At 43.8% G+C, this 22,644-nt stretch overlaps 1 protein-coding gene across 1 annotated transcript in view; it reads left to right on the top strand.

The window, feature by feature from the left end:
• CCDC60 (coiled-coil domain containing 60) overlaps positions 1 to 22,644 on the top strand; it is a 210,346-nt gene that overhangs the window by 159,752 nt on the left and 27,950 nt on the right. The window contains exons 6-7 of the mRNA XM_011928720.1: positions 7,118 to 7,208; positions 12,129 to 12,363. Coding sequence (XP_011784110.1) covers positions 7,118 to 7,208; positions 12,129 to 12,363 — 326 coding nt within the window. The remainder of the gene's footprint in view (positions 1 to 7,117; positions 7,209 to 12,128; positions 12,364 to 22,644) is intronic.

Consider the following 22,644-nt stretch of genomic DNA (forward strand, 5'->3'; position numbering starts at 1 on the left):
AGAAGGTAATACCAGATCTCCAGTTCTCCTGATTGTGTTTTTCTGAGTCTCCATTATCAAGCAACCAGTACCTCCTGTACTAAAGTATTTTGACACTTAAACCCTGAGCCTGACACCCACCATGTATTTTCCAAAAGGGAATATCCATCCTTGGGGACCTGTAGATCCCAGAGGCTCCATTTTGATTAGGCATAATGACAGCTGCAGAACCAATTCCTCCCCCTTACAGATTTTATAGCAAGAACATCGGGGTGGTTCGATATCTCAACGAGGGCTTTCTACAGGCAGCAAAATTTCACTAACTGGCAGTTACTGTGCTGCAAGCAGAAGAACAATCTTTGTTAGTTGCAGGATGATCTCATATTTGGATGGATTGGTGGATGTTTGGGTGAATGGACGGATGACAGATTTTAGGATGTCATTATGAGTTGCATCTGAGTCTCTGCTTTATTGAGAAAAAAAAAACTCCTCAACTTCCCAATTTCATCATGTGGCAATTTAAACACATTATCATTATCACTTCTCAGCATCCTTGTTAATTCCACTGCTAGCAAGAGAGTTTATTTCAATTGACAAGATGATCGGGTCCACAATGGAAATTGAAACCAAGCCTTCAATAATGAATGTGCCAATTATGTTTCTCTAAGAGATATAAGCCTCTTTTTAGGCAAAACAGGATCTGATTTTTTTTCATGAATGCCCATAAGTATTTATTCAAACCCTTAGGGCCAAATGCATTTCAGAATTCTGAGGGGTTTTTTTTGTTTGTTTTTGTTTTGCATTTTAAAAAAGAATATTGAGACATGTCCCAAATAGAACATCACACTCCCAGAGGGGCCTGTCATCAAACACAATATTTCTGCAGAAAACAAATAAGTGAATATTTATCTTAAGTGCATAACAAAGGTCAAAAAAAAAGGCCACTAATAGCCTCCCATCAGTTTTTGTCACGCTTTGCTACCAAATAAGCTATTTAAATTGTTTTGGTTTAAAGACTCTTTGGATACTGGAATTGGTTAAGTGGTTGTGAACCTGTATTGATTTTATTCTTATTGGAGACCAACTTTCCAAGAACCAACCAGAAGACCTACCTAGAAACAAGTAGACCTTTACAGAGAACAGACATCAAGTGTGCAGAAATGTGACAAGCTCTAATGCTGCCTCCCCTACCCCTGTGGCCATCTTCCCTAGTTGCAGTGGTGAAGAAACAGGCCAGACCCCTGGCCAAAGAAGGGAGTGAAGAGTTACCAACTAACCCTCCAGCAGGTAGAGCACACACCTCAAAGGAGTTGTTCCAACAGGCTGGAGTCTCCAGAGTCCTGTGCTCTCCCCTGGTGCCACAGAGGCAGTTCAGTTATCTATGTCTTACTGCTTCAGGCTGTCCAGAGAGACACCACTGGGCCCACTATTTAGTGGGGAGACCAAGTGGGTGTAATCCCTACGCTTACAATCCTGATTCTTATACTCCTGACTCTTGTAATCCTGACTCTTAAGAGACGCCAGACATTCAAGGGCTGGACTGTCCAGGCACAGAAAACCCACCCTTCCTTTAGAAATACATATATGAGTAAAAGGCAACCAGCCCCACTTTGAGGTTTCAAATATGACACAAACATTAAAATCCATCTACAGTTTTATGATGAAAATGGCTGGCACTTGAGTGCTTCCTATGGCAAGCATTGCTCTAGGTGTATTATCTCAGCTAAGCCGCACTCCAAATTACCAATAAGGAAACTGAGGCATGGAAAATTAATTTGCTCAAAGTTGCATAGCGAGCAAAAGGTAAGCCAGGATTTGAACCCAGGTAACCTTGCTGCAAAGTATGGGTGCTTCACCCCCCAAATGGTTGTTCCTCTGTAACTAAATCCTAAAGTCTTTAATTAATTTAGAGAATAATCTGGTGCCCCACCTCCAAGAAAAGAAGATCTTATTACAATGTGGTACTTTCTGGGAGGCCCCAGGATACAAAAGGGACTCGACTTACCGACATGTGATCACATATAAAATGAAATTTTCTTTTATAAAATAATTTCAAGTGCCGTTTTGCACACATTGTTTTGAAACTAAACTTTTGCTGTTTGCCTTAGTATATAAGGAGCGTCTCTCCAGATCTGAACCTCTGCTGTGGAGTTTATCAGCATACAAATGTGTTGAAACATAGTTAACCAATATTCCAAGACCTTTAAGTCTTTTCCAAGCTTTTGCTTCCATGAAACACCGTCGCAATCGTTCTGAGCAACATACAGAATAGCGTTTTTAAAATTTAAATTGTTTATATTTAAATTAGTTTCCCCTTGTCTTGTAGTACTCCTTCCCCACAACCAAGAAAATCTCATTTTCCTCAAACCTGCCTTTTCCAGGCACTAGTGGGAATACTGCTGTGAAGAAAACGGATAACATCCCTGCTCTCAGGAGCTTCCATGCTAGAGGGGTGAGGGAAGCAACAGATGATGAACATGCCATAATCAAGATACTCTGAGATAGCAATAAGTGTCAAGAAGAAATTGATGGGTGATGTGACAGTGATGGGCAGGGGAGTTTTCAATTGGATCATCAAGGAAAGACTCACTCGGAAGGTGACATGTGAGTGAAGTCTCTGATTTCTCCTGCTCTCCTCTTTGCACTGATTTAATTACATGGCTCCTCCACTGCGGTACTCCAGGGGACATCTCTATGGAGTGGGAGAATGTGGCAGGAGGATCAGATCATCGCTCAGGAGTTAGGATGGAGCCACCTGGTCCGGGAAGTCCCAGAGCTTTGACCTCTTCCCCCTCCCTGGTGCAGAATCAGCAGCTCTTCCCCTCGGTCATGGACACATGAGCATGTCCTAACCTAGCCTACAGCTTTCCGCCCTGGGAAGCAGACATTTTACCCCAGATGGGAGTTCAGAAAGACAGCACAAAGTATTTGAGAAAATTGCTCTGAATTGCCACTGTGGACAGACATCTTCAAGTGACTGCCTGGAACAAAATGTGCTTGGCGGATACAGTTACAAGAGATTTGACAGTGCTCAATGCCCTATTCCCTTGATTTCTGGCAAATAGGATCCCTTAGGAAGCTTCAGCAGGGGGAAATTATGGTCTGAAAATTATAGCTACATCTCCCCCAAGGATCTGCCCTGGTACCTTGTTGTCTACCATCAGCTCCTCCTCTAAGCCACAGTAAATCTCTCTTGAAAAGAGAACTTTATTGTTGTTAATAGCTGAACTGTATTCAGCTCTCTGTACACAGCACCCATGAAGCCCTTAACAAGCCCCATTTCTTTTCATCTTCACAGCAATCCTTTGTCACAGCTGCTATTATTCCCCCATTTTACAGATGAGGACAGTGAGGCTCAGAGAAGCTAAATTACTTATACCAAGTGACACAGGTAGGAAGCAGTGGAGCAGACAGAGGACTCAAACAGCTGGTCCAATCTATGGTTAAATTCACTCTTAACCACTAAGATAACACTTTTCTGGTCCTGATACTCGGAGACTTGCCCAAGGTCACACAGACAGTAAATCACAAGGATAGTAAATGGGTGAGCTAAGTAAGTTAGGCTGCCATAATGAACAACCCCCAAATCTCAGCAGTTTAAGGCAAAAGAAGCTTGTTCCTTGGCTCACCTTTCAAGTCCAACAGGGAGGCTCTACTCTCTATAGTCACTCAGGGATTCACGTTGATAGAAGCTTCCACCATCGACGAGGCAGAAAAGAGAATCTGATGACTTCAGGACTAGCTCTTAAATCGTCTACCCAAAGTCCCACATGTCACTTTCACTCATGTACTTTTGAACAAAGCAAGTCACAGTGCTTACACTTGCCTTCAGAGAGCAGGGAAGCCTGGAACTATTTGGTGGATGGCACTAACGCTTACCCCACCAGGCCAGGGGAAGGACCACCAACCTGCTTTGCCCTCCTCCACAAGGTATGCAATGGATGATGCGGCTTAGGTGGTTTTATTTTTTTCTTCCTTCCCCTACTGATCTTCCTTTTTGGGTTATTTGCTACTGAAAATGAAACATCAGAAAGACCGATTCTGTCTAACCAGGCCTTTTCTTTATCAATGGGTTTGCAAGAGCAAGGGCTCCGAGCTTTTCAAGGTCTGTGGGAATCTTGCTGCAATTTGAACTCATTTAGCTTGCTGCTTGAAGTCACAATAGATTTCAGGTCATCTTGGAAGTCAGCAGTAGTGGAAATCCTCCATCTTCCTGATTGGACCTGAATATTTAAGATTTTGAAAGCTTCGCCGGGACCAGATTTAATTTTAAAGGGGGAAAGGGGGTTGCTTTTGAACTTCAAGAAGAAGGCTGGAGGCTCAGCAGGGCTGCGTTAGCAAAGGGAAATGCGAAAAGCCCTGTGGTCTTGAAAGAAATGCTCCAAAGTGGAAAAAAAAAAAAAAACGCTAAAGCCTCCACTGGGTGAACCTTAAATCAGACTTCAAAAGCACCGCTAGTTTAAATATTGTTTATAGGACTGAAGTATTGCTCCTTCCTCTGGCTGGATTTTAAATATCCCCTAATTTGATTACTCGGGGGAGAGGCAGGCAGAACCAACTTAAATGAGCTTCACTGTTAATTATTCAGAGGGCTTTTTAATTGTGTAATCAAACATAAAGTCTTACAAAGAGCTTAGAGGCACATTCCCCCAGCCCGACTTCCACTTTGGGTCTGTGTACATTTCTTGTGTGGTGGCAATTGGCTGGTTGATCTTCAGCAACATCCCACTGGTGAAGAGAGGACACCCCCAACTCCTTGTACTGGCAAAAGCCTTTGATTCTGTCAGGCCTCTGAGCCCAAGCCAAGCCATCAAATCCCCCATGACTTGCACGTGTATGCCCAGATGGCCTGAAGTAACTGAAGAATCACAAAAGAAGTGCAAATGCCCTGCCCCGCCTTAACTGATGACATTCCACCACTTAAGAAGTGAAAATGGCCGGTCCTTGCCTTAAGCGACGACATTATCTTGTGAAATTCCTTTTCCTGGCTCATCCTCGCTCAAAAAGCTCCCCCACTGAGCACCTTGTGACCCCTACTCCTGCCCACCAGAGAACAACCCCCCTTTGACTGTAATTTTCCTTTACCTTCCCAAATCCTATAAAACAGTCCCACCCTTATCTCCCTTCGCTGACTCTCTTTTCGGACTCAGCCCGCCTGCACCCAGGTGGGGTGCTCACACAAAGCCTGTTTGGTGGTCTCTTCACACTGATGCGCATGACAGATTCTGCTACTCAGATTTCCATGCCATGAGAAGTCAGCCTTAAGTTAGGTTTATCCTGATCACCTTTTGCCTTCTATATCTGAGCACCTCCCTTCCACCCACAATCACCAGCACTCATCACCCTAACAAGCCTAGACCCCTGTCAGTGTCTCCCAAACCAAAGCAGTTCTGTTTGTCCTCTTTTTTTTTTTTGAGACGGAAGTTTCACTCTTGTTCCCCAGGCTGGAGTGCAATGGCGCGATCTTGGCTCACTGGAACCTCTGCCTCCCAGGTTCAAGCGATTCTGCTGCCTTAGCCTCCGGAGCAGCTGAGATTACAGGCACGCGCCACCACACCCGGCTAATTTTTTGTGTGTTTTTAGTAGAGACAGGGTTTCACCATGTTGGCCAGGCTGGTCTGGAACTCCTCACCTCAGCTGATCTGCCTGCCTCAGCCTCCCAAAGTACTGGGATTACAGGCATGAGCCCAGCTGGCCTTCTCATTTCAAGTTCCTGTTCTCTGCTAGGCAAGAGCTAGAAAAATAATTAAAAGAGTGATATAAAATTCTTTCTGCAAAGAAAAAGGGGATAAAGAAAGAGATAGGCGGATGGATGAATGGATGGAAAAATATATGGACAGAGAGATGGACAGACCAATCAGTCGATCAATAGATATGTAAAGGTAGTTGAGAGATCACACACTGAGACTCCCCACTCTCTTACCAATAGAGACCCACTGGCCCATAGCCACAAGTCCAAAATCCAAAAGCTCTGAAAACTCAGTTTTTCCTAACTCATTTGGCAGCAAAATCTGACATGAGCCAATCTAAGTTGGTAGCAAAATTTGACTTGAAGCTACTTCTGGTCTTTATTTCTCCCACCTAGTGTAAACATCCGTGTGTTCCATTGCAGAAACAGTCATGTATTTGGTTACAGGATGCTGTCCCCTTAGCGCCCTCAGAGGGATTATGTTAACACATAGAATATGCAGCATGTTTCCTTTCCAAAATGCCAAAATTATGAATTTGGCAACACATCTGGTCCCACAGATTTCAGATAAGGGATTACAAGTGTGTCACCAACAGAACTTACTGGGCTTCAGTCTCCTATCCAGAAAATTCCCAACCCATGAGAGGAGGATCCAGGTTTTGTGGAGCCTGAAGCTTATTCAATGGGGGAGAGGGCACTTTAAGAAAAAATAAATAAATAAATACAAAATTACAATACAAAATCAGGTACAGGATCCTGGAAGAGGGACCCACACAAGTGAGGAGCCCTGAAGCTTTAGCTTCATTCATTTCACTGTAAGTGACTTAAACTCCCTTAGTTTGTTTTCTCATCTGAAAATGGGATGACAATGACTACATCACAAGGTTATAGTGATTGAGATGATACAGCGAAAAGGCACAGAAAGGTGTTACACATAGCGTCGTAGAGAATGTTTGCCCAGTCAACCTCCAATCAGTGATTTTCATTGTGCAATCCACCCCCATCAGCCCCACCCTCAGTCCCACCCAGTAATATTCTCTGTGTGTCTCTCAGAAATATCTCTGATGGTGGACCCCTTGGGCAACAGAAAAAGCAAAGATTCAGAAATGAACATGCTTTTCAATTCACTCCCTAGGAATAATCGCAGACCTGCCCAGGATTCTATGAGAGGACCGAGTCTAAAATACAAATAGATGCAAAAAACATACAAATATATACCACCTCCCTCCTCCACCCAGTAAGCAAAAGTCTCTCCAAACCTCGACTTCACTCAAAAGAGCCAGCTATGGAGAACTATCCCTCCCATTTCTTCACAAGTACAGGAGTGGGGGCGGAAATCCTAACAGAGCCCAGCCACCATTCCTCCTCTATTTATTGCATTTCTTAAAAGAACGTGTAATAAACCGAGGCTCTGGAAACGGAAAACTCATTAAGCTGTTTCTCACTCAGGGACCCAGGTGGAAGCAAGAGCACCATTAAAAAAATCAATAAGGACAAGTCCATGGGACAGAAATGGGAGCATTTCATCACAGCGCCAAAGGTAACCAACCACACGCCACGCGACCCTTTAGCTCCTAGGTCCCAGCTTGTGTTGAGTATTTTTGTCAGTCTTTTCTCTGATGGGAATTTTTTTTTCTAGTTGGTTCTCGGAGTGAAGGGAAGTCAGAGCCACATGCTGTTGGATGGTTTTCGTAAACTTAATTAAAACAGTTATCTGGGGATTATAGGAGAAATGACATTTGGCTGGATGCTACATAATGGGGACAGGAGGGGGTGCTAAGCAGCTGCTTAACAAGATGTCACCAGAAGGAAATGGACTCACCTCACTCTATTTTCTAAATCAATAACAGTCATTTCTCTCTCCTTCTCCCTCCCTCCCTCCCTCCCTCCTTCCATTCCTTCCTCTCTCTCTCTCCTCTTTAACCCAGTCAGAAAATTAAAGCCAGGCACACTAGCTCATGCTTGTAATCCCAAAGGATTGGGAGGCCAAGGCAGGAGGATCAGTTGAGCCCAGGAGTTTGAGACCAGCCTGGGCAACATAGCAAGACCCTGTCTTGACAAAAAATTTAAAAATTAGCTGGGCATAGTGGTGTGCGCCTGTAGTCCCAGGTATTAGAGAGACTGAAGTGGGAGGATCATGTAAGCCCAGGAATTGGAGGCTGCAGTGAGCTATGATCCCACCACTGCACTCCAGCCCCCCACCTGGGCAAGAGAGTGAGATCCTGTCTCTAAGAAAAAGAAAAGACAACGTGAGTGACTCAACAGACAAGATTTTCTACAAACTAGAATATGCAGTTATTAAGAGGACACCAAGATACAGATTCTTTTTACCCAAAGGTATTCCTAACCCAGGACCTCCCAAACTCATCTACTCAATAAACAAGCCTAATAATAATAATAATAATAATAATAATAATAATGGCAAAAGGTAGGTAAAGGTAATAGAGCACACAACTAGAGTGTTTGCTGAACCTGTCCCCTAACCCATGAAATGGATATAATGTGCTTTCCTGCCTACCTCACAACTTTAGTGAATAACCTCAGGAAATAAATATAAGGCAAACTCACCTTGAAAACGTGGGAATGCTTAGCATTACTGTGGTTATGTAAATTTTAGAGGCCACTGTTCAACATAATTGTAAATGGGCTAAGTTCTGTGCTAAGGATGCTTCTGTAGGTATATTATCCAGTTGTGCCCTCTTAATAACCCTATGGGGCACTATTCTTACCCCCAGGTGAGAGAGGAGAAATTTGGGGTCTCAGAGAGGTTAAGTGACTTACATAAGGTTACCTAGCTGGGTAATGGCAGAGCCAGAAGTTAATTCTGGGTCTGTTTATTAAACAAAGTTTATTAAACATATAAACATCAATATGTTTATTAAACATATAAACATCCAATGCCTGTTCTCCCTGACCCCATGATTACAGTTGCCCCTCATGAAGAATTTCACCATTTTCTTACGCTTTCATCGGGGTGCTCCTAGATTTAAGAAGAGCCTTGGTTTTTATGGCAGAAAGTTGCTATGGAGATGCAGTGTGCATCCGTCTTCAGAAATGCACAGAAAAAGCAGCGGGAGCTACAAACCTTTTTTAAAAATCCTTCAGGGATATCCACCGCTAAAATTGCAGGAGGGGAAGGGGAGAATGAATAGCTGTGCTTGAACGCTTGCAAAACAGAATTCAAGTTTGTGGATCAAACCCTGGGCTGCAGCACATTCCACCCTGGGCATGGGTGAGCACTTGATTAGGCTGCAGGAGACCTGGCTCAGCCATGGTGACTCAGTTCACTGTGTGACCTCAGACAAGTCCTTTCCCCTCTACTGGGCCTGAGTTTCTCTACCTATAAAATGAGGACTTTGAAAGAGGGAATCCAACCAGCTCCCACAATACTCTTCTTTTCCCCTGACACTCTTCCGTATGTGTAGGCAGCGTTCATAGGGGCCAGGCAAATTGTGTTATTAATAAAATAAAAAATCAGGCTGAGTGTGATATGGTAGGGAGTGATGGGGTCTGTGGCAAACTGGAGCACTCCTGCACAGCTAAAGGGAAGAAACCCTGTGCAGCTGTAGCTCATTTTGCCTTGTGAGAATGGGAGCCCAGAGCTTACCATTTTCAAAAGAAACAAAAAACTTACATTTTTATATAAAAGTCTCCCAGTTTGTAAAATCCTGGGTAGCTAAACATGTCTCCCCATGGGCCACCAGTCTGCAACCCCTTCTTCATAGAAAGTGTAGGAACTTTTCAGGAAATTTGTTTCCTCCATTGCCAAAAATCAATCCCTACTGAGATGGAACATAGCAACTGGTTAACACTGCTGCTGAGTGAAATACAAAAAATAGAGAAGCAGCATTTAGGGATTTAAGTCAATTTAGAGAAGTTCAGTTCAATAAAAGGCAAGCAAGTGCCTGTCACATCTTCCCCCTACGTTTTATTTTTCTGCCACTTTCAATTAATCATAAGTGTTAGCCCTTAACTTTGGATTTCCTGGCTAGGGTGGTTAATTAAATTTTAATTAATGGCAACTCTGGGAGCATAAGATGAAATCCTAGCTCAAGGAAGATACGCACAGAATCCTGGATATGGAAGGCTCTTCTAGGATTGTCCCAGGCTATCCCCTAAGTTTTATAAATGAGGAAACTGAGGCATGGCAGAGTGACGTACTAAAGGCCCCCCCACCCCGAGGTCCCTTGACTCTGACTCCAGTGCTCGCTGCAAGATTCCAAGCTACCCCATGCCATCATCTGTCCACCCTTCAAAAATTACATTGATCTTACTAGGCACAGTGGCTTACAACTATAATCCCAGCACTTTGGGAGACCAAGGCAGACAGATTGCTTGAGCTCAGGAGTTCAAGACCAGCCCAGGCAACATGGTGAAACCCCATCTCTACCAAAAAATAACAACAACAACAACAAAAATTGGCCAAGCATGGTGGTGGGCACCTGTAATCCCACCTACTTGGGAGGCTGAGGCAAGAGAATAGCTCAAGCCTGGGAGGCAGAGGTTGCAGTGAGCCAAGATTGCACCACTGCACTCCAGCCTGGGCAACAGAGTGAGATCCTGTCAAATAAAAATAAAGATAAAAATTTAAAAATTACGTTGATCTGAAGAGCCTGGTTTCTAGAGTCAGGAATTCATATTGTTCTAGATAAAATGGAAAGAGGCAACTTCTACATGATTCATCCCTGAGCTCTGATATCATCTCTCCTCAGAGTGATAAAGGGTAGAGGGGCTTTCTGTCAGTCCTGGCAAGCTCTTGACCAACTGCAGTGTCAGGACAACGGGAGCATTGTACCAAGCTCCTAATTTATCAAAGGAGAGGACATGCCTGTTTTGGGTACTTGGCTTTTCTTGATGAGTCATTTTGTAACTTGCATGGCCTCTTGAAGATCTGGTTAAATCCAGTTCAAATTCCATTTCTCCAGTCTATCATATTCTGAAGCATTCTGTCATTTGTATAGAATTTCACTGAAGATTTGAGAGAGATGAGGCAGGCACAAGAAGAGATCAAATCTTCAGGCCCACAACTTCTCCCTCCTCTTCCCCAACCTTCTCCCTCTCCTGTGCAACCAAGAAATCCCTCCCCTCTTCTAGTGCAAGAAGGTTCCACTCATATTCAGTGCCCTACAAGGCAGTCATTCGAAATATTGCTTCTGATCACATACAGTGGACTCCCTGAAATGAATTCTGCTGAATACAATTCTCTCCACCCTGTGCAATGTATATTAAATGTTGGTGTGGTCTTCAGTGCTGTCTCTTCTCCCTATCACCTTTCCCAGGGTATCACATGCTATGAGTTTCATCTAAAGAAAACACCAGTCTACCCATCAAGAGCTTTCATTTTAAATGTGCTCAAATAAAATTATTTCTATTAAGTGAATATAAACTACAGCCCACTCTGTGTTGAGCTCTTTCTCTGGGGCATCTGAGGGCCTGTTCGTCCCCCGTGTAAACTTGGCATTTTAAATGTCATAAAGAATCATTAGCATGGGATAAAGGGCATTTTCGATGCCATTGAAAAAAAACTTTTGAAGTATTTTGAAGCCAGGCATGGTAATGAGCTTTGGCATTAACCTGACTTGGGTCTGAATTTTGGTTCTGCTATTTTCTTGCTGTGACCTTGAGGAGGTTAGGAAGCCTCGCTGAAACTTGGATGAGTTATATGAGGACATAACCCCAAACAGTGCATTCTGAAGTGACACCAATCTCACAGGAAGGTACACACAGACACACACACACAGTATGTGTGTACTCTTTCTTACTCTTTTCCTTCTAAAAATCCACAGGACTTTCCCTACCTACCTCTCAGTCCCTTCCAGAACTTATCATCCAATTCTCCTAGCCCACTACAACCATGGCTCCTCCCCCAAGAATGCCACTGCACCAGACAAATCTGCTTCCTCCCACTCACTTCCTAAATGTCAGGCCTAGAATTTCCCTATTCTGTGTTCTTTAGAAAACCTCCATGATTACAAATTATTCTTTGAGGCCCAGGTGTCAACTTGGGAACCAAGAAGTATATACATGGAATCTGGAGCCAAAACCAAGATTAGTTGAAAAATTAGACCCATCCTCATATACAGTTTGAAAATCAACTCCAATCGTTATTACAAAAGAAAAGTCAAAACCTGTTCTGGGCCTTGACATCATCATGGAAAACACGCGTGGCTTCCTATGGTGACTTCGTGGGCAACCATGAGCTCGTTCAATAGAATACATTCCGCCACATTTGCTTCAAATAATACACATTTTAACATTATCTCGATTTGTGACAAAAGGTCACTTCAGATCCAGAATATATCTCACGGTGTTTGGGAAGAGCCAGAAGGAATTCACAGTCAGACCCAGGCTTTGTTTTTGTCTATTGTCCCTCCCCACCTCTCTCCTTCCCTCCCTTCTTTCTTTCTTCCATCTTTTTCCCCCTCCTTCCTGAAACCTCTCTTTCTTCTCTTTCCTTTAGACCAAGAAATTCAAAATTCCTACAATGCGAGTCACCAACCGCAAACCAAGCCGGCGAGGCTCTACACTCAGTCTGAGTCGGGCCAGTGGGGGGTCCTCTCCCCAGAGCAGCATGATCTCTGTGAACCCTGGCTCAGATGAGCCCCCGAGTGTGAACACCCAGGTGACCAGCAGCAAGGATATTGAGGACAATGAGTCATCTTCAACCAAGCCAGATGACGAACCTCTGTCTATGAGTAAGTCCTACCTGAGATCTGACTCATCTACCCTGACCCTTTGCCTTTAAGCCAAACATCAAGAAACCCTCCTGCCTCAAGTCCACCTCCAGTCATTTAAAGGTGACATGGGTTCCCCCATCCTTGTTCAATTTCCTTGGACCTCTTTGTTTTCCCCAGTGGAGATCAGAAATATACTCCATAACTTGGGTTGCCCTGAGCCATTTCTCCTACAGAGACAGCCTGTGGTCACCAACTGCCCTTTGCTAATTTTAAAAATATTTTTATTTAGGCCAGGCACAGTGGCTCACGCCTGTAACCCCAGCACTTTGAGAAACCGAGGCAGGCAGATCATTTGAGGTCAGGAGTTTGAGACCAGCCTGGCCAACATGGTGAAACCCTGTCTCTGCTGCAAATACAAAAAGCAGCTGGGCATGGTGGCACGCGCCGGTAATCCAAGCTACTTGGGAGGCTGAGGCAGGAGAATCGCTTGAACCTGGGAGGCAGAGGTTGCAGTGAGCCGAGATCATGCCACTGCACTCCAGCCTGGGCCGCAGAGGAAGACTCCATCTCAAAAAAGCATTTTTTTAAAATTTAGCCCAATTTATACAGAACATTATCATTTCAATGTGTAACCAATGTAAAAATTATTAACGAGATACTTTATATCCTCTTTTATACTAAGTCTTTGAAATTGGGTGTCTACTTTTTTAAACAGCCTTATTATTGAGATATAATTTACATACCATAAAATTCACTTATTTTAAATGTGCAATTCAGTGATTTTTAGTAAACTTGGAGTTGTGTAACCATCACCACAATCTAATTTCAGAACATTTCCAACCACCCGAAAGAAAAGCTTCTGCCCTTCTTACCCAGAGCCCCCAGGCAACCACAAACCTGCTTTCTGTCTCTACTGATTTGTCTTTCTGAACATTTTATAGATGGAAGTTGCATTGCCCTGCGATCTACACCCTGAAAAAGCCTTTTCAGTGGCTCAAAATTTGAGGGAGGCAAGTCCCTTAAAAAATATCCAATTAGGCCAGGCATGGTGGCTCATGTCTGTAATCCCAGATATTTGAGTGGTGGAGGTGGGCAGATCGCTTGAGTTCAGGAATCTGAGATCAGCTTGGGCAACATGGTGAAATCTCTCCAAAAAAAAAACAATTAGCCATGCATGGTGACATGTGCCTGTGGTTCCAGCTACTCAGGAGGCTGAGGTGGGAGGATAGCTTGAGCCTAGGAGGTAGAGGATTGAGGTGAGAAAATAGCTTGAGCCTAGGAGGTAGAGGCTACCGTGAGCTGTGATTTGCTTCTTCATGCCAGCCTGGGTAACAGTGCAAGACCCTGTCTCAAAAAGAGAAAAGAAAAGAAAAGAAGAGAAGAAGGGAAGGGGGAAGGAGGAAAGGAAGGAAAAAAAAAGGAAAATTCATTGAAATCTATGAGACCTCACACAAGAAAAAAATTCAAACATACACATATATACAATTTTGCACAATATTTTGAGTGGGGTGCTGTGGACCTCTACTAGATAGAATCGTGACTGGATTCCATAAGTCACATAAAACATTCATTTTCAGAACTTTCTGGCTTGAGCTTGTATAGTAAAAGGAGATAGGAAAAGCAGGAGAAGGATCCAGAAGGATTCATACAGAAAGATGGAGAAGGTAGAAAGAAGAGAGGGTAAGACAGGGGCATGAAGGAGGAATGGCCCACCACAAAATTCTCGACTCTGATGCATGGGACATCTTCCTGCTTTCTCCCCATCTGCTGTGTTCCCTCAGTAGTGTCCAGCTGAACCTGCCTGTTTGGCCAGTGTTCTCCCTTTTTTTTTTTTTTTTTGAGACAGAGTCTCGCATTCTCGCCCAGGCTGGAGTGCAGTGGCCGGATCTCAGCTCACTGCAAGCTCTGCCTCCCAGGTTTACACCATTCTCCTGCCTCAGCCTCCTGAGTAGCTGGGACTACAGGCGCCTGCCACATCGCTGGGCTAGTTTTTTGTATTTTTTTTTTAGTAGAGACGGGGTTTCACCGTGTTAGCCAGGATGGTCTCGAACTCCTGACCTCGTGATCCGCCCGTCTCAGCCTCCCAAAGTGCTGGGATTACAGGCTTGAGCCATCGCACCCGGCCTCGGCCAGTGTTCTCTATCACACCATCTGGAATGCCTGTGGTAGCCGAGGCTGGGCTGAGTGACAAGGATTGGGCATCGCATAGATTCAAGGAGGCGAAAAAGGAGGTCAAGGCAGACCAAGAATTTGTGTGGGGCCCTGATGGTCAAAGACGGAAGTGAGCAGAAGTGCAAAAGTCCACTGGGTGGTCAGGGTTCAGAGTAATGACTGCCGGTGGGAAAAAACCCCACCGCCCCTGCCTGTCAACAGGGGGCTGGGAAAGGTCCCAAGCCCCGAAAAGCTGTTTTCTGAAAAGAAGAAGTAGTATCTGAGATGGGAAGAAACTAAGATAGACCATCAGCAGATATGTGATTCTTATACATTTCTTTTCTCTCTTTCTCTCTCTCCTTTAGAGACAGGGCAACTCTGTTGCCCAGGCTGGAATGCAGTGGCACAGTCATGGCTCACTGCAGCCTCAAACTCCTGCGCTCAAACAACCCTCCCACCTCAGCTTCCTGTCCACTTACGGATTTCTTGATTCTTCTTTCATTTAACACATTTTTGAGCACCTACTGTGTGCCCAAAACTGAGTTACTTGAGTACCTGCCCTTCCCAAGCTTACGTTTTAGAAGAGACAAATGATAAACAAGAAATCCATAGGCTGGGTGCAGTGGCTCATGCCTGTAACTCCAATATTTTAGGAGGCCAAGGCAGGAGGATGGCTTGAGTCCAGGAATTTGAGACCAGTCTGGGCAAAATAGTGAGACTCCATCTCTACATGAAAAAATTTAAAAATTAGCCAGGCATGGTGGCACATGCCTGTAGTCCTAGCTACTTGGGAGGCTGAGATAGGGGAATCACTTGAGTCCAGGATTTCAAGATTGCAGTGAACTATGGTTGTGCCACTGCACTCTAGCCTGGACAACAGAGTGAGACCATGTCTATAAAAATAAATAAAGAAATAAAAAAGAAAGTCATGGCATGGCGTGGTGGCTCACGCCTGTAATCCCAGCTACTCAGGAGGCTGAGGCAGGAGAATCGCTTGAACCCGGGAGGCAGGGGTTGTAGTGAGCTGAAATCACACCACTGCATTCCAGCCTGGCAACAGAGCAAGACTCCATCTCAAAAAAAGAGAGAGAGAGAGAAAGAAAGAAAGAAAGTTGTAACTAGCAAGGCAATTGCATATAATATGAGCTCGGAAGAGAATACAACAGGATGCTGGGATAGAGAGAGACTATTGGTGGGTGTAAAGCTAAATTAGCAAGGGTAATCAAGGAAGACTCTCTCAGGTCTGAGGTTTGAACTGAGACCTGAAGACCTGAAGCTGGGGAGGGAGGCAGGGGCCACAGCATGCAGGGCGTTTGTGGAGCAAGTAAGACTGTAGAATTATTCCAGGTGCAAGAGGAAGTATCTGGAAAGTTTTCAGTACAGGAGAGACTAGACCTGATTTACTTTTCCAAGGTGTTTGTGTGGTTATTGGTGTTATATCCATGTCTTCACTATTTTTTTCAACTCTAAAAGCTTTGCTCTTAGATAAGAAGAGTAGAGCGATAGCCCAACTTCAAGGGCCCGCCCCAGTCCCAGAGCTTGCACATGGTTCTCCTGGGACAAACAGAACACTAGCGCTGGTGGCAGAAGGGAGTAGCAGAGGAAGGAGACTTTGCAGTGAGGGGAGGGGTAAATGGAGCATCTCTCTAGGCACCTGCAACACCGAAGGCCTGTCCCCAGTGGCCACTTTCCTCTCACATCCAATCACTCACCTGCTCTGATCAGTGCTGTCTCCTAAAACTCCCGCAAACCCTACCCTCTTCAAACCTTTTGCTTTTGTCTTGAAGATAGAAAACTAGGGGCACATACGGAGATCCTGACACTTATGTTTTGTTTAGCATACACAAAAATTTGTGTTTTTTTTGAAAAGTAGCTGTGACTTTTAAAGATTAAGATATTTTACCTAAAACTTCTACTTTTTACAAACAAAACACTCTTGGCCAGATATGGCAGCTCACACTCATAATCCTGGCACTTTGAGAGGCCAAGGCAGGAGGACCACTTGAGGCCAGGTGTTCAAGATTAGCCTGGCTGACATAGCCAGACCCCATCTCTACAAATAAAATAAATTACTCCTTGTGGTAACAGTGGGCCTGCAACCCTGAATGACAACAATCAACTGGAGCTTGGTCCCATTAAGTGAGGTTTGTGTTCTCCAGTTTTCCACAGTCTTCATCACTCCCTATTGCCCCACTCATTGCTCTGGTTGGCTGAGTGTGTGACCATTTATTATCACATTTGCCCTATTGTTTTCTTTAGAATGATGATGATGATGATAAAACTATAACTAACACTTAAAAGTATTTTTGTATCAGCTCCTTTATATGTACATTAATTCATTTAATCCTCACAAGAACTTCTTTATGCCTACTCTGCTGATGAGAACACTGGGGCACAGAGAGGTTAAGTTATTTGCCCCAAGTCACACAGCTAGTAAGTGATGAAGGCGGAATTTGAACCCAAGAAATCTGGCCCTCAAGTCAAATTTGATTGCTCTGCTTTACCCAAGTCTTCAGGAAAAAATAAACAATAAAAGATGGACCAAGAGAGCAAACTGATTTTTTTTACATCAACTTGTGTCACTCATTTTTGGTATCTGGCCCCTGAAGGCCACCTGAGTTTTAGACCTCTGGTCTAGGGTCTCTTCACTTCTCACCTAGAAAACAGCAACAGCCTCCTAACTAGTTTCCCTGCTTCTTGTCCTGCCTTTACCCACTTATTTTTCTCCATGTTGAGTCAGAAGGGACTTTCTAAATAAAAAACCTGATACAGTTCTCTCTAGCTCAACATCTTTCAATGACTCTGCCTTTTCTCTAATACATTACCTCTGATCTTGCCCCAGGCTGCCCAGGTCAGCTCTTGTCTTGCTCTGTCGCCCAGGCTGGAGTGCAGTGGCCAGATCTCAGCTCACTGCAAGCTCCGCCTCCCGGGTTTACACCATTCTCCTGCTTCAGCCTCCGGAGTAGCTGGGACTACAGGCGCCCGCCACCTCGCCCAGCTAGTTTTTTGTATTTTTAGTAGACACAGGGTTTCACCGTGTTAGCCAGGATGGTCTCGATCTCCTGACCTCATGATCCGCCTGTCTCAGCCTCCCAAAGTGCTGGGATTACAGGCTTGAGCCACCGCGCCGGCCGCTAGTTCACACCTTAAGTGGGGCACTCCAACCTCATCAGAACACTTTCTTCTTTTTAAACAATGCACACTCTTGTAGGACTTTCTCTTCTTGAAATGCCTGTTCATCCTTGACCCTTCAGTCTGGTGGACTCCTGCTGAACCTTCAAGACCCAGCTCAAATGTTCCCTCCTCTGTAAAGTCTTCTCTGACTCACCCAGGTTTCCTTTTTGCTTGTCTCTTAGTAGTTAGTATTTGCTTTTATTGAATTATTAATTTTAACTTAAAATGCATCTCACTGTATCCAGTAGGAACTTCTTATGGCTCAGTACAGAGACCTAAAAAACAGTGGCTTAAAAAAGATAAAAGCTTATTTTTTGTACAGGTTAAAGAAGATCAGTCCAGGGCTGGTAAGGTGGCTTCGATAGATCATCAGGGATCCTACTTTCCCTGCTTTCTTCTGTGTCATCCTTAACATCACTTCATAGTCCACCATGGCTGCCAGAACTCCAGCCATCACACTCACATTCTAGGATGGAAGTAAAAGGAATTAAGCAAAGTACGAAAGTGTCCATTCCCAGCGGAGTTTAAGCAGTCCACTCAGGAGCCCTATACCACACTTCTACCAAAATCTCATTGCCCAGAACTTAGTCACAGGGCCATGCCCAGCTGCAAAGGATGTTGAAAAAAATGAGCTAGCAAATGCTTCCCATTATATGCAGAGAAAGAATCACAGTTCAATTACTAAGAAAGAAGGGGAAAGGAATGTGAGCTCCCTGCAGGTGTGCAACAGTGACATCTTATTTACCTTTATCCTAGCACGCAGTAAGAACACAAAAATGACTGAAAAAAAACGAATTTCCTCTGGGAGGAAAAGTTTGCTACTTTAGCCTCCCAAACCTTTTCCTCCATTTATACCTTAACCTCCATCCCATTTGTCACAGCCTTGACAAAAGTAGATTAATTTCCCAGCCTCTCTTGCCTTCTAAAACCTCCTCAAGTTGATTCTGAATTCATGAGTCCTATTCTGAGAGACACACTATTTGACCAAGGTCTAATTTCCAAGGCTTCTGCATAATGAAGTCTTTGTGGATGCAAATCATTGGAGACAGCAGGTTGCAGCCTCTCTGGGGAATGATCCCCTCCCCAAACCAATGGCAGGAAGATTCCCAAGAAACTAAAGCCCAGGCTATTCCTCCTGCTGGTCTTGAAGCTCTGAGTCTTGGAACGATTAGGGAGAAACTCACTTAAGTAACAACTCAAAATATGAGTCCTATGCCATCTCACGTTTCCCTTCAAACTAGCCCCATATGACAAAAAGACCTCCTCTGTTTCCCCTCCCCAAAAAGAAGAAATGGATTTAGGCATTCAAGGGTGAGATTCTTAGACAGGCTGGGCATGGGAAATGGAGAAAGGAAGTCAGGATTTTTTTCTCTGGGGATATAATTTGACATTTGGTGCTCTAGGAGGGCTGCTTGATGTACCAGATAGCTGTGGTCATTTGCTGATATCCATATCCACCCGCCCTTAGGCTGGTTTGCTTATGCGTTGGGGGTAGGAGTGGTGGAGCAGTCAGATGTTGCTGCTTGGCTCCAAAGAGAAGGGAAGAAACTAGGAGAACCAATCACAGCTCCCTTGCTAATAGGCTTCTGGACACCCTCTAAGGATTCTAGGACCTGTGGCTCTAGGGAAGGTGGGCATGACAAGACAAAAATAAAGGTCAAGTTCAGGTTAAATGGAATCATGCCCACAAACTGAGAGCTGGAGTAGAAAATGGCTTAATGCTGACATTTATCACAGCCTAGATGGCTCCAAAGTCACTAATGAAAGGCATTCTTTCCTAGCATCCAGCAATTGTATTAATATGCAAAGCTGGATGTACACAACACACAAATGGTCTTGGGAAGCATTAGGCTTCATGCCCCTCTTCCAGGTATGGCTTTTGACACCTGAGCTTGAGTCAACTGCAGGTATCCACTAAGGAATGAGGTGTCTGCACTCCTCATTGTTCATTAACATCCAAATGTAACTTGTAGTCCCAAATCCTTCCCTCTATTTCCTCCCTAGTTGTTCACTTTTACATTTAGCAACTATTGACTGAGACTCCATGTGCTAAGCATGCTGCCAGGTGCTATCAATAAAAAGGCAAATAAAATGTGGCCCCTGACACCAAGGAACTCACAGCCTAGAGGGGAAGACCTGCAAGTGAACAGAAAATGGCTATCACATGAAATCAATGCTGTGATGGGGGTCAGAAGGACAGTGTGCTGCAGGAGTCCACAGGTGGGCACCCTACCAGATGCAATGGATGGAGATGGGAAGACAGCATTCTTCCAGAACCCCAGAGGAGGGAGAAAAATGTGACAGATCTATCAAAAGTGCATGAAACCAACATCAGCCACACTGCTCTCTGTTCTGAGATGGTACAAGCCACCAATATTTCCCACAAAGACAGAAAATTAAAATCAAAAATTATTTTATCCAGTGGAGACAGCCATCTAGCATATTTGTTCATTTTGAGATGTAATCAGGTTGCACCACTAAGAATACATGTTTAAGGCTCTCCCCTTGGTTGCTCAAGTTCCAGTAGTTGGCTGTCATAGTTTTCTTCTAGTTCCTGGAATTATTTAAAAACCATCTCAAAAGTCTCCTTTCTTTTATTTCTTGATATATCTCTGATCTCCAATGGCTCTCTATGTATTTTCTCCTCTTCTCACTCTAAGTCCCTTCTTCCCTCTTCTTGTTCATAAATCTGGGGAGAAATTCTGGAGTAGTCACGGTTATCAAAGGACAACCTCACACTGTTACATGTCAGCACCGTGGACAGCTACAAACATTCTGAAAAAGCAGTCCCAAAGCTTACGGTTTTGTATCAAAGAAGATTCCATGCTAGGGAATGGAAAGAATTGAGATATCCAGGGATTTGCAAATATGTATCGACATAAGACAGGACCATTCACTTCCACTCTCCCACTTTTCTTGAGGCACGTAGCTTACTCCATCTCTATTTCATTTTCCAGCTTTTTGGAGTGTCAGTGTGTTCTTTCCTACAGCAGCTGTAAAATTTCTGACAACAGAAACTTTTTGTCTCATAGCTCTGGATACTAAACATCCAAACCAACGTGTCCACAGGGCCATGCATCTTCCGAAATCCATAGGAGAGAATCGTTCCTTGACTTTTCTGGTGGGTGGTGGCAATCCTTGGCATTCCTTGGTTCATACATGCATCACTTGAATCTAGAGCCCCTGTCATCACATAGCCACCATTTCCCTATGTATCTCTCTTTCCTATTTATAAGGACACTAGTCATTGGATAGAGGGTTCATCCTACTCCAATATGACATCACCTTGACTTAACTACAATCACGTGTCACATGACAATGTTTCGGTCAACAATGGACCACATATACGACAGTAATCCCATAAGATTAGAGTGAAGCTGAAAAATTCCTATTGCTTAATATATCTTAGCCATCATGATATCATAGCACACTATGTTATTCACACTATGTTATTACTATACACCTGGGCATAGCTTACTGTATTCACAGGTCTGTACTGCATATGAAAGTATAACACAATTATGTACAGTTCATAGTACTGTACTTGATAATGATAAAATGACTATGGTACTGGTTTATGTAAGTACTGTACTTTATTTTCTATTGTGATTTCAGAGTGTATTCCTTCTACTTATAAAAAGAAGGTGAATCGTAAAACAGCCCTAGGTAGATCCTTCAGGAGATATTCCAGAAGAAGGCATTGTTACCATGGGACATGACAGCTCCACATGTGTTAGTTGTTACCGCCTCTGAAGACCTTATGGGGGACAAGATGTAGAGGTGAAAGACAGCGATACTGATAATCCTGACCCTGTAGAGGCCTAGGCTAATGTGTGTGTTTGTGGCTTAGTTTCCTTTTCTTTTTTTTTCCCTGAGACGGAGTTTCGCTAATGTTGCCCAGGCTGGAGTGCAGTGGCGCAATCTCGGTTCACTGCAACCTCCACCTCCCGGGTTTAGGTGATTTTCCTCCCTGAGCCTCCCAAGTAGCTGGGATTACAGGCACCTGCCACCACACCTGGCTAATCTTTTTCTTTTTTGGTATTTTTAGTAGACAGGGTTTCACCATGTTGGCCAGGCTGATCTTGAACTCCCATCATCAGGTGATCCACCCACCTCGGCCTCCCAAAGTGCTGGGATTACAGGCGTGAGCCACCGCATCTGCCCTTAGTTTTAACAAAAATATTTTAAAAGTAAAAAATTTTTAAAAATAGAAAAATGCTTATAGAATAAGGATATTAAAAATGTTTTTTACAGATATAAAATGTGTTTTATGCTAAGTGTTATTACAAAAGAGTCAAGAAGTTTAAAAAATGTAATGCTTATAAAGTAAAAAAGTACAGTGAGCTAAGTTTAATTTATTATTGAAGAAAGAAAAACATTTTTGGTAAATTTAGTGTAGCCTAAGTGTACAGTGTTTATAAAGTCCACAGTAATGTCCTAGGCCTTCGAATTCACTCACCACACACTCATGGACTCACCTAGAGCAATTTTCAGTCCTGAAAGCTCTATTTATGATAAGTACCCTATATTGTGTACTATTTTTTTATCTCTTATACCCTATTTTGGCTGTACCTTTTCTATGTTATCCCTAGATACACAAATACTTAACATTGTATTATAATTGCCTACAGTATTCAGTACAGTAACATGCTGTACAGGTTCGTGGCCTGGGAACAAAAAAGCTGTATATACCAAGTGTATAGTAAGCTATGCCCAGGTGTATACTAAGCTACGCCCAGGTGTATAGTAAGCTACGCCCAGGTGTACAGTAAGCTACGCCCAGGTGTACAGTAAGCTACGGCCAGGTGTATAGTAAGCTATGCCCAGGTGTATAGTAACCTATGCCCAGGTGTATAGTAAGCTATGCCCAGGTGTATAGTAAGCTACGGCCAGGTGTACAGTAAGCTATGCCCAGGTGTACAGTAAGCTATGCCCAGGTGTACAGTAACCTATGCCCAGGTGTACAGTAAGCTA

This window comes from Colobus angolensis, unplaced genomic scaffold, assembly GCF_000951035.1.
Source record: "Colobus angolensis palliatus isolate OR3802 unplaced genomic scaffold, Cang.pa_1.0 Scaffold79, whole genome shotgun sequence".
Taxonomy (NCBI): domain Eukaryota; kingdom Metazoa; phylum Chordata; class Mammalia; order Primates; family Cercopithecidae; genus Colobus; species Colobus angolensis.